At 33.3% G+C, this 12,055-nt stretch overlaps 1 protein-coding gene across 1 annotated transcript in view; it reads right to left on the bottom strand.

Annotated features, from left to right (window-relative positions):
• LOC106880038 (uncharacterized) overlaps positions 1 to 12,055 on the bottom strand; it is a 455,047-nt gene that overhangs the window by 52,880 nt on the left and 390,112 nt on the right. Inside the window, exons 183-191 of the mRNA XM_014929839.3 lie at positions 11,140 to 11,562; positions 9,656 to 9,732; positions 6,897 to 6,960; positions 6,259 to 6,474; positions 5,084 to 5,183; positions 3,247 to 3,355; positions 2,192 to 2,352; positions 1,237 to 1,346; positions 521 to 664 (exon numbers count right to left, since the gene is read on the bottom strand). Of these exons, the coding sequence (XP_014785325.3) occupies positions 521 to 664; positions 1,237 to 1,346; positions 2,192 to 2,352; positions 3,247 to 3,355; positions 5,084 to 5,183; positions 6,259 to 6,474; positions 6,897 to 6,960; positions 9,656 to 9,732; positions 11,140 to 11,562 (1,404 nt within the window). The remainder of the gene's footprint in view (positions 1 to 520; positions 665 to 1,236; positions 1,347 to 2,191; positions 2,353 to 3,246; positions 3,356 to 5,083; positions 5,184 to 6,258; positions 6,475 to 6,896; positions 6,961 to 9,655; positions 9,733 to 11,139; positions 11,563 to 12,055) is intronic.

Here is a 12,055-nt window from a genome sequence, read left to right as displayed (position 1 = left end):
TAATAATAATAATAATAATAACGATAATAATAATAATAATAATAATAATAATAATAATAATAATAACGATAATAATAATAATAATAATAATAATAATAATAATAATTTGACCCAGGAATTGTCAAGAAGGAAGGCAAAACAAACATGTAGATTCCTATTAAATATGAGATGGCTCAACTGTGGAAATTGAAGAAAGTGAGGACTCAATACCTAGAACCTAGATCACAAGTACTTCAACAAAGCTGCTTGAAACCAGTGTGGAGATTTATACTAACCATAGAACCTATGTAGAGCAAAATAGATACTAGCATTGAAAGCTGTGGAATGTATATTAAGTAGTCCTGGTTTTACTGTGCATAGCAAACAATTGAGATTGTCAAGGATGGAAATCATTTAATCAGAGGCTTAACTCAATTAGAGGCATTAATCAACAAAAAAGACATCATCATACAATAAGCTAATTGCTAAAAAAATTAAGTAACACACTCACGCACAAAAGATGATGCGGAAAGCTACTTACATGTAAATCTGTTGTACAAGATTCTATGTAATTCTCTATAGAGATAGATGGTAATTTCTGAATGACTTTAGCAACCTCAGTGATCATAATAAATTCTTGACAGTAGGTCTTGGCTTGTTCTAAGGTGATGTTGCTGGAAATATCCTGACACGAAAAAAAAAAAAAAAAGAAAAACCATGAGGAGAGATTGTAAATGCATAGACTTAATTTAGTTTTTGGAAGAAAAAATATTTTTTTAGAAATAGGATAATTTCAAAAAATAATGGACAAAAAATATAATTATTAAGTTACACTTGTGTATCAGTTTGGGGCAAAACCAGTTAGAGTTGTTGTAGTTATTACACATACACACACACACACACACACACACACACAAGTGGATGCAGCTTCTTTTATGTTCAATCCTTTGTCTTTTTAAAAAGTTATCCTTCACACACTCATACATCGAAATTGATAGGAGTGCTCATCATTACAAGAGAAATCATGATTATTATCATTGCAAAATAATTATTAATTAAGACGAAATAAAAGGAATTACAAAAAAAAAAAAATGATAAAATCTTATTCTTTTACTGTTTCATTTGTGCATTCAATAGCAGTGTGGGGTGGGAGAGATGGTTTTTCTATTTTCTACTACTTTGAACATTTCGACTGGGAAATCAGTAAGAGAAGAACACATCAATCCCAAAAATCTGTATATTATATTGAGGACTTACCACAGAAACGTATGTCTCGTTGTATTCAAAAGTTGTTTGTGGTTGGAGTTTCTCACATTTCTTGGGTTCTTTGGCATGTTTAATCAAAGTTGATGTTATGTCTTTGACACCTGAAATTTCAAAATGGAAGAAGGAAAATAATCTTTCGTAGTTTTATATAATGATATGACAGAGCTTTAAACTTGATCCTATTTTGTTTTGGCAACTTTCAGTGGATGAAAAGCCAAGTCAAATGTGAATTGATTTGAATTCAAAACAAAGTGTTGCAACTAAATACCACCAGGTATTTAGTTGATCCCTGTTTGATTCTACCAATTCATCTCCACTATAAAGTCCCATCATAAAACAGAAATATTGTTACGTTAAAATATTAGTATTTAAACACTGATAAAACAATTAATCTATCTTCCATGACTGCCCCATCATTTCTTGTCTCCGATGACTATGTGGACATTTCTTCATTAAAATGACAAAGAACACCCCTAAAAAGATGACTTTACAGATAACTATACCAAATTATATATTTGTTTTGCAAGATTCTTGATGTGGATTTATCATGTGAATTTATGTGTTGAAACAGATATTGTATTGAGGGATGGTCATGTTACCAGTTTAGCCAATGAAAACACATGCACTATATATTTGGTGTTCACTTCAGCTTTATTTTATATTAATTGTATTTCAACCAGAGCACTTTCATCACACTTCTGTGGCCTCATCAGTGGTCCTTTGCTTTCTTTCGTTTTTGTGCCTCTCCTTACTAACGGTCTGCCATTTTGTATCGCTGTTGTAGGTGTCTTTATTTGTGCATGCATATATCCCTGTGTGTGTCTATGTTTAGTAAGTGTGTGTGTGGGGGGGGGGGGGGGGGAATGGCTATGGCACCTGCATTATCACTATACCAAATTACTTTATCAGCAAAATTGTGATGTGAAAGTTGGTAATTTTCATTTACCTTTAGATTTTCGTTTTGAAAAATCTCCACAGTTAACAACATCCATATTTGTGCCACACACTGATTCCTGATTGTCAACACAATGACAGTAAACTTCCTGTGACATAGTTTCATTAGCTTCTGGGCAATATCCATTATACAAAGTGTTTTCCTTTTTAACTCTATAATAAGAAATAATAAATTATATTTCCTTTCACAATACAAATAATTACACAAGAATTGCAATTGATAGTTAATTAAGATAATATTGATCACTGAAGGTAGTTGTCTATAAACAGATAACTTTTTCAATGTTCCTGTATTTAATGTAAATATAATGATTTCTAATGTTGCTTTGCTGTGTTTTTTTCTTTAAGTCTTTGTTGTTTATCTTTTTATTGTCTTATTTTTTATTTATTTATTGGTAACCACTATAGCATAGGGTCTATTTTTGAGAACCTATTTTTCTAGCTTGCTTCATATTCTGTTTATCTTGCCTTCATGTGGTTGTTACGTATTCTGTCTGGGGTCTGGGTACTTTTTTGTGTTGATTAAATTATTTTGATGAAATAGTTTCTCCTTTTATGGTTTAGCAGTTGTAAGTTATGGTTCAGGGGTGTCATATCCTGTTATCCTAGAAATGTTATTCTTAGTATTTATTAAATCACACATGTACACACACACACACACGCTCGCACGCACGTGTAACTTGTTTGCTTTTACAAATATAAAGGAAAACAGTTCTTGCCTAAAGATTGCAGTAGTGTGAAACTTGAAGTACAAGGAAAACAAACTCATTCTCTCTCTCTCTTTATATATATATATATATATATATATATATATATATATATATATATATATATATATACACACACACACACGCACCCATGAACACACAGACAATGAATGAATGAACACATGCTATGCATACAAGCATGAAAACATATTAAGCTCAGAATGGTACAAAATTTGAGAACTTGAGAGAGACAAGTAAGAGAGAGAGAGAGAGATAGTGAGATAAAGAGATAGATAGATAGATAGATAGATAGATAGATAGAGAGAGACAGATAATTCACCTCCAACTCAAAGAGAATGGTTTCGGTCGTTTAGACTTGGTGGCGTAAACGGTTCCATTTGGGAAGCGAAGATCATTTTTCTTGTTGTCATCATAAACTCCACATAAACCTGACAGCAAACAACGAAACATTTATGAAAATGTTAACAAAATATTCTTTTCAGAAATGTAAACAAGTTTTTATGTATTAAAGCATCTGAGATCAGAAGATGCTTTCGTTAAATTAATCTTTTTTCATTGTGTTTTTTACCAAATAATATTTTACTTATATGTGTGTGTGTGTGTGTGTGTTTGCGTGCATATGTGCATGGTTGCTTGTGTGCATGCGTGTGTGATGTATGTGCGTTTTAACCTTTTTGTTATTATATTGTATTATCATATTATATTATATGTTATTATATATATTTGTTATTATATTATTGTTATTATATTGGAAGCCCTGCTGAAATGCACAGGCTTCGTTTCAATTTTGAAAATAAACAAAGAATTTAGTAAAATAACTTTGTCATTATTAAACTTATGTTTGAAGCATAAATTAACATGAAATTTCATGGTAAGTTTTAGTTTAGTTCATTTTAAAACAAGAAATGTGCATCACAGAACCAGGGGCACTCTTAAATGGGTTTGTATCAAAAGGGTTAAACAAAATTTCTCTGTAGACTGGAAAAAATATAATGAACAGCTTTGATTGATTTTCGAACCATATTTAAGTTCTCACCAGAGATGTTTACATCAGTTGACTAATCCCAGAGATATAAGGAGTCAATTCATTTATATACATGACACATTCAGTTGTTTCTGAGGAATGAAATTACGTGGTCTGATCAATAAGTATCCAGACTGTTGCCATAGTAACGAAGCTAAAGCATGCATTATAAAGTTGCTTGGCAGAAATTGACCTTGAACTTTGCTGTGCATGTGCACTAAGTTTTAATGTTCTAGCTGACTTCCACTGTTTGCAGCAGTGCTTGGAAGGAAGGTGTGTAGTGTGTGATCATCGCATTGACCATGACAAGAGAAATTTGAGCAGAGAATCTGCATCAAATTTTGCCAAAAGCTTGGTGTTACCTGCTCTGAGGTCTACGCAAAGTTTCAAAAAAGTTTTCATCATTCTCGACATAATTGTTTTGGTCCGCTGGAAGCAATTTTGATACAAAATTGACAGACACGTGTCTCATACCCAAATTTTCAGTGATAATGGACTGAACTGAACCGTAACTAATTTGCATATCCTATGATAACTCATGGATGGTGATTTGATGATTTCTCCTCACAGCTGTGCACACATCTGCAATGTTTTTAACAGTTCTGCTAGTTGCAGGTCTCCCAGAACGTTTGTCATATATATACACATAACTGGCCCTTGTACTGATGGCATGTAAAAAGTACCCACTACACTTTCGGAGTGTTTGCCATTAGGAAGGTCATCCACCTGTAGAAACTTTGCCAGATCAGATTTGAACCTGGTGTAGCCTTCTGGCTTGCCAGCCCTCAGTCAAACCGTCCAACCCATGCCAGCATGGAAAGCGGACGTTAAATGACGACGATGATGATGACATACATATATATATATATATATACACACACATATATACACATACATATATTTATACACACACATGTACATATATATATTTACATACACACACACACACATATATATATATATGCACACACATATACACATACACACACCCATATGCACGCACAGACACACACACACATATGTATGTATGTATGTGTGTATTCTATTACAAAAAATACTTATGTGAATTAAGTGTCTGAGGAGTAAAAAGTGAATGAGATTTATTCAATGTCAAGTCTGGTTCTATCCTTACCTTCTGTATGTTTGAAATCAGTTGCACTAGCTTTGTAAATTACATTCACAAATTCATTGTGAGAAGTAACAGTAACAACTCCTCCTGTTGGCAAATACACCTGAATAAATAAAAATAAACGTAGCTTATAAGTGAGCATGCATAACATATTGGACTATGGTGTGTTAGTGTACAGATTGCGACTGACAAACTGACATAACTCATGTTTATTACAAATACATTTATGGTGAGCAATAGTAGAATTGGTCACAGGCTTCCAGCCAGCCACTTGTGGTTTTGCTGATTTCCAGTGGTGTTAGTGACAAGCAAAGTGCCTATAACTTGATTTGGAACAAATAATTGATAACAGTTCATTTGTAAAGTGACAGTGTTATTGTTGAGGGTTACGTCCTTCACAAGGGGTACATTCAGTCACAGACACAGCTGTAGGCATGAATGAGTGATTAAAAAGGTTGTTTTGCAGTAATGCAGCTTGGGATTTGATTTTATTGCACGATACCTTGGGTAAGTGCTTTCTATTTTGGCTCCAGGTTGATCGATACATTGGTTGTAAATTTTAGCAGACAGAAACTGTACAGAAACTCATTTCGTGTGTGTGTGTGTGTGTGTGATGTTACACCTGTACAGGTAATGGTGATCTGATGGAGGGAGTGAGCTTATATGTACACAAACTTGTTTGGTAAGAAATTGTTGAACCTTCATATGTCATCTAGCGATGGAAGAGTCCATCATATATATATATATATATATATATATATATATGATAGTACATAGCACCCAGTATACTCTGTAAAGTAGTTGGCACTAGAAGGGCATCCAGCTAAAGAAATTATGCCAAAGCTGACAGTAACAAATTGTCCAACCCATGCCAGTATGGAAAATGGACGTTAAATTATGATGATGAATTGATGTGTGTGTGAGTATATGTGTATATATATGTGTGTATGTACGTTTGTATGTGTACTGGTTTCTGTGTTTGATACATCTTTAGTGGTATATTTCAAACAGTTATAATCTAACCCTCTGTGTATTATCAAAAAAAAGATCAAGAGTCTTGCTCAAGCTATAGGATCATAAGTGAACTTCAAAATCAAACAATCAGTATCTCTTTTGTTTTTTTCAATCTCACCTAAAAAAATTCAAACAAACGAAACATTAAAGATAAAGCAACTCACTGAATATTTCTTCCCACCCTGCTGGCTGATGACTCTTGTTCCTGGTGTAAGTTTTCCATTGAGGAAAAGTTGAAGGGAAATCTGTTTCTTGGATGATGCTTTACTCTTTGATTTTGCCCCACATCTATCTATCAAGATCACATCATCTCCACTTAGTACAGCAACGGCACAGTTACAAGATGCCACTCCATGGCATGAACGGTAGAATGTATGGACCTGAATTGTAAAAGACAAAATATTTTATTACGTTCTGATCATTTCAAGATCATACACTGTCTATGTTTTACAATTGATATTGAATATAATCAGTAGTATGGGAGGATTTAGTAAAATAAACAACTTATTGCAATGGTGTTTTGTGGTGTTTTGAACAGAATATAAATAAAAAGGCAATTAAATAAATACAATAAATGCCATTAATTTAAGCACGGACATTTTAAAATGAGTAATGCTGTATCCCAGAACCAGAGGCAATGTCAGGTAGGGTGGAAGAAAAAGAGTTAGAAGACAAGTGAATTACTCCACTGAACAGGATAAAAGGGAATGAAATACACTTATTGCTTATAATAAAGATCATGCATACTCACTTAATCTACCAGAATTTTAACATATAACAACAACTATTATTTATATCTTACCGCAAATGGTTGGGTTGTGTGACGGAAGAGGACGAATTCTCCTTCAAAGAAATTGTTGTAATAGCTAGAGAGAAAGAAAACAAACAACATCGATTACCCAAAACAGAAAATACATTTCTTCACTTTATTTCCACACACACACAGACATACGTACAAACATATGCATGTATATATATATATATATATATATATATATATATATATATATATATATATATATATATATATATATTTTTTTTGAAGAAACAAAAATTCAATAGGTTATAGCAGTACGTACGTTTCGTACAAGCTCCATTTATTCATGTAGTGAGAACACTACATAGAATGTACAATGAAAATGTACTCAGCTGCATAATGGAATTTCATTTTAGAAAGTCATTTTGAAGATGTGTGCAAAAAAACAAGAGTAAGAGAAGAAAACATACCATCTTGACTATGCTGGTGTTCAACAGACTAGTGAATCAAACAAGAATTCAAATTCTATATAATCTAATTGGAGGGATAGTAGTAATTTCAAATTTATTCACCAAATCTCTTGATTTTGATTTTGGTTTTTACCCTACCAAATTCTGGTGCCTCAAACATTTTAAGTACCACATTTAATCTTTTGATTAAATCGATATTATATATATATATATATATATATATATATATATATATGTGATGAATTCAAATTTTGGCACAAGGCAAGTAATTTCAGGGGAGGAGGTAAGTCAATTACTTCAACCCCAGTGTTCAGCTGGTACTTATTTTATCAACCCTGAAATGATGAGAGGCAATGTCAACCTTGATCAAATCATAACTCAGAATATAAAGACAGACAAAAGGTTATAAAGCATTTTGTTTGGCAGGCTAACAATTCCACCATCTTGCCACCTTTATGCATACATCTATACTACCCTCTTTAGGAATAGTAATGTTCTCTTACATATATATATATATATATATATATATATATATATATATATATATATATATATATGTCTCTTAAAAGATAGAGCTCAAAATCGATGCATTGAAGATACTTTATTGCAGCAACAATTATAATAGCAGAAACAACCACAATAAGCCAAACCTATGCACATTTCAATCATAAAATGTCTCATAAAATATTATAACATATTACAACATATTACAAATTACAAATTATAAATTGCTGGATACTCCATCTCTTCAGGGTCGCATTATTGCCATCACCAACACTTTATGATGTGGTTTATTTATCCTGGATACTCTATTGAAATGTGCATAGGTTTGGCTTATTGTGGTTGTTTCTGCTATTATAATTGTTGCTGCAATAAAGTATCTTCAATGCATCGATTTTGAGGTCTATCTTTTAAGAGACACATATATATATATATATATATATATATATACAAAAACTCACCTGTGGGGTTTTGCTAAGACTGTTAACAGATACTATATATTTTGTAAAATTTTGTTTTATAAAAGTATATATTTAACATTATATATATATATATATATATATATATATATATATATATATATATATATATATATATATATATATAGGTGAGAAAGTTGGTATGTGAAAGCACGTGGTTGGATGTATAAAAGATAATAAGAGTGAAAAAACTACAGAAGGCTTGTGTTACATGGTTAAAGTATATATTTAAATTATGTCAGAAAAATGTAAGAAAAATGTTAGAAAAATGTTATAAAATTTTTTTGGTATATAAACATTGTATTTTGAGAAATAACCGGTTTCATGTTGTCTTTTCAAATTTCTCTACTTCATTGTGTCGTGTTCGTTTAACGAACACGACACAATGAAGTAGAGAAATTTCTCAAAATACAATGTTTATATACCAAAAAGATTTTATAACATTTTTCTAACATTTTTCTTACATTTTTCTGACATAATTTAAATATATACTTTAACCATGTAACACAAGCCTTCTGTAGTTTTTTCACTCTTATTATCTTTTATATATATATATATATATTGAGGCAAGCGAAAGTGAAATTGGGATAGCACCTGTGCCCAGCGTCGCCTTTCTGGCACTTGTGCCCGTGACATGTGTTAGGATTTTTGAGCGAGATCGTTGCCAGTGCCCCTGGACTGGCTCTTGTGCGGGTGGCACATAAAATACACCGTTTTGAGCGTGGCTGTTGCCAGTACCGCCTGACTGGCCTTCATGCGGGTGACACGTAAAAGCACCTACTACACTCTCTGAGTGGTTGGCGTTAAGAAGGGCATCCAGCTGTAGAAACTCTACCAGATCAGATTGGAGCCTGGTGTTGCCATGCGGTTTGACCAGTCCTCAGTCAAATCGTCCAACCCATGCTAGCATGGAAAGCAGACGTCAAACGATGATGATGATGATGATGATGATATATATATATATATGTATGTATGTTCCAAGCTGTGTCTTCTGTCAAGTACCAACATGATGCGTTTCCTGTTTCTGTTGGTCATAGAAGTTTTAAAAATTACTAATGTTTGGATTTAGCATAAGGAAAAAAAAAACGATTCTATCTTTTACTCAAAGATTATCATCATTGTCATTGTTGTAGACATCATTTAACACCGTGCTTAATACCAACTACTTTACAGAGTATGCTAGTTTATTTTTTAAGTTTTTGCAGGGTACCAGCACTAGTGATGATTAACTTACAACATGCAAGCTTAAGGGTCTAATGTGGCCCCTACAAATGAAGGTGAATAAGAGAGAGAGCGAGCGAAATATAATCTTCAATCTTAACAAAGATGCATTGTTTTATTGTATTGAACTTACACTCCATCAAATGTTGTCATGTGTGGGTCATTTAGTGACTTGCACAAAGCTGTCTTATCCTGATCCATGATTTTAACCTGAAAATAATAAAAAATATTGATATGCATAAGTTGAAGTGGAGACATTCATTGATGTTCTGTTTTTTTTTTCATATAATTTTTGATATTACAATTAGAAGCCACAGCCTCATTAGTTACAGGCCCAATCGCTGGTGCTCTATTTCTTTGATGTGAGAATCCCAATCAAGGGAGTATCTACAACTCAATGTAAATCAAATATAGTCAGTGATTTTGTAAAGGACTGGTTTTTGGGTTTTACCTTCCATGTTTACCTCATTTGCAGATATTAATCGGCAAAATGTATGTGCATACACTCATACCCAAGCATGCACGTACAGACCCACACACAGACCCCCCCCCCACACACACACACCTATGTGCCATCAAAAATGTCAGCAAATTGGATCAATGGATTCCTCACAAACTTTCTGAGTCTAATTGTGCACAGAGAGTGAATGTATGCTCTTCTTTGCAGTCAGATCTCATGAATGAACCTTTTTTGGACCGAATAGTGACTGGTGGCAATAAATGGGTTCTCTATAAAAATGTCAAGTGCCAACGACAGTGGGTAAGGAAAGGAGAAACACCAGCACCCCAGACTAAAGAAGGTTTTCACCCACGTAAGGTGTTGCTATCTGTTTGGTGGGATGTGAAAGGTTTAGTCCACTTTGAACTTTAAAACCCAAACCAAACAATAACAAAGGAGATCTACAGCGAGCAATTTGAGTGGCTTAAGTCAGCACCAGAAGAAAAACTACCAGCTTTGGTTTCAGGATCAAAGGTGTTCTTCCATCAGGATAATGCTCAGCCACATACAGTGAAGATGACATTCTAAAGGCTGGAGCAGTTTGAATGGGAAACTTTGCCCCACCCACCTTATCCATTGGACATTGCCCCATCTGATTATCATTTATTCTGCAGTCTTTAAAATCATTTGGACAGAAAAAATATGAATTCTGTAGACAAAGTCAGAACAGTACTGGAGGAGTATTTTTCATCACGGAGAAGTGAATTTTGGAAGAGGGGCCTTGCAAGTCTATCAGATAGATGGAAGAACTTTATAGAAAATGAAGGAGAGTATATTTTAGATTAAAAAAGAACTTCGTTTATCTTAATTTTGAAAAATAAAAGAAGTGTAAAAAAAAACTCATTATTTATGGGATGACCCAATAATTAATTAATGAAGCTTTGTTTCATTTCTGAAGATTATGTTAATTAGTGTGAAATATTCTAGTTTTATCAACAACAATTCAGATATACTTAGACATTTTAAGCATCAGTAGATCCTTACCCACTGCATGTTGATGTCAGAAAAGGTTTGGAAGAGACACAGAATTCATTGTGTCACAAGTCCCTACTGCAAGGTATAAGGAAATTGTACATTGTCAAAATAAAAGCACTTTTATTAAGTGAAAATTTACTCACCTTAACCTTATCAAGAATTATTTTAGAGGACCAATTCTGGGATGAAAATATGGCATCGATTTGGACACTGCGTTGCTGAGTTTTATCAATAACACCATCAATGGTTGCTTTAATGAATATTAAAGTCTCAACCTTCCAGGACATTTTATTTGTGTTGTAGACGGCTCCACAGGACTTTGTTGAGTTGCTGTCGTTAGAAGAGCTGAGGTGTGGATTGGAAATAAATACAGCTTGTACAATATTTTCCTTGTTTGGACACTTGATCTCTTTTGATTTTGAATTTCGAAGGAAGGCCTTGATGTAAACTTGACATCCTTCATCTCGGTACATTAATGGACAGAAGAGACGTGGTGGAACTAAACTCTGGATATATATTGGTTCTGATTTTGAACCTTCTCTTAATTTGATGTCTTTGGTTATCACCTAGAAATGAAAGAGAGAGAGAGAGATAATATAGAAAAATAGATTTATGAAATCAATATTAAATCTATGTAAAATATGTTATACACTGACCACAATTACAATTCATCATCATCATCATTTAATGCCTGTTGTCCATGCTGGCATGGGTTGAACGGTTTGACCAGGGCTGGTGAGCTGGAAGGCGACACCAGACTCCAGTCTGATTCGGCATGGATTTCTATGGCTAACACCAACCACTCTGAGAGTGGCAACAATAATTAGTTAGCAATTAATCTTCAACTCATTATATTTATAAGGAAGACAAAAGTTAGCAATTTCTTCTATTGTGAAAAGAACATTGAAATTAATTCCAATTTGCAGAACAAAGCAAAATGAGTTGAATGAGTATTTTGTTACTTAGTAGCTGGGTTATTAGAGTCTGAATGAGTCGGTATCATTGGACAGTCATGATCATTCCATCTTCTTTTCACTGTTGCAGCATATTTGCTGACCC

Source organism: Octopus bimaculoides, chromosome 22, assembly GCF_046866305.1.
Source record: "Octopus bimaculoides isolate indiv1 chromosome 22, ASM4686630v1, whole genome shotgun sequence".
Classification (NCBI taxonomy): Eukaryota; Metazoa; Mollusca; class Cephalopoda; order Octopoda; family Octopodidae; genus Octopus; species Octopus bimaculoides.
Note: the sequence above shows the minus strand (reverse complement) of the source record. Positions and strands in the feature narration are given on the sequence as shown.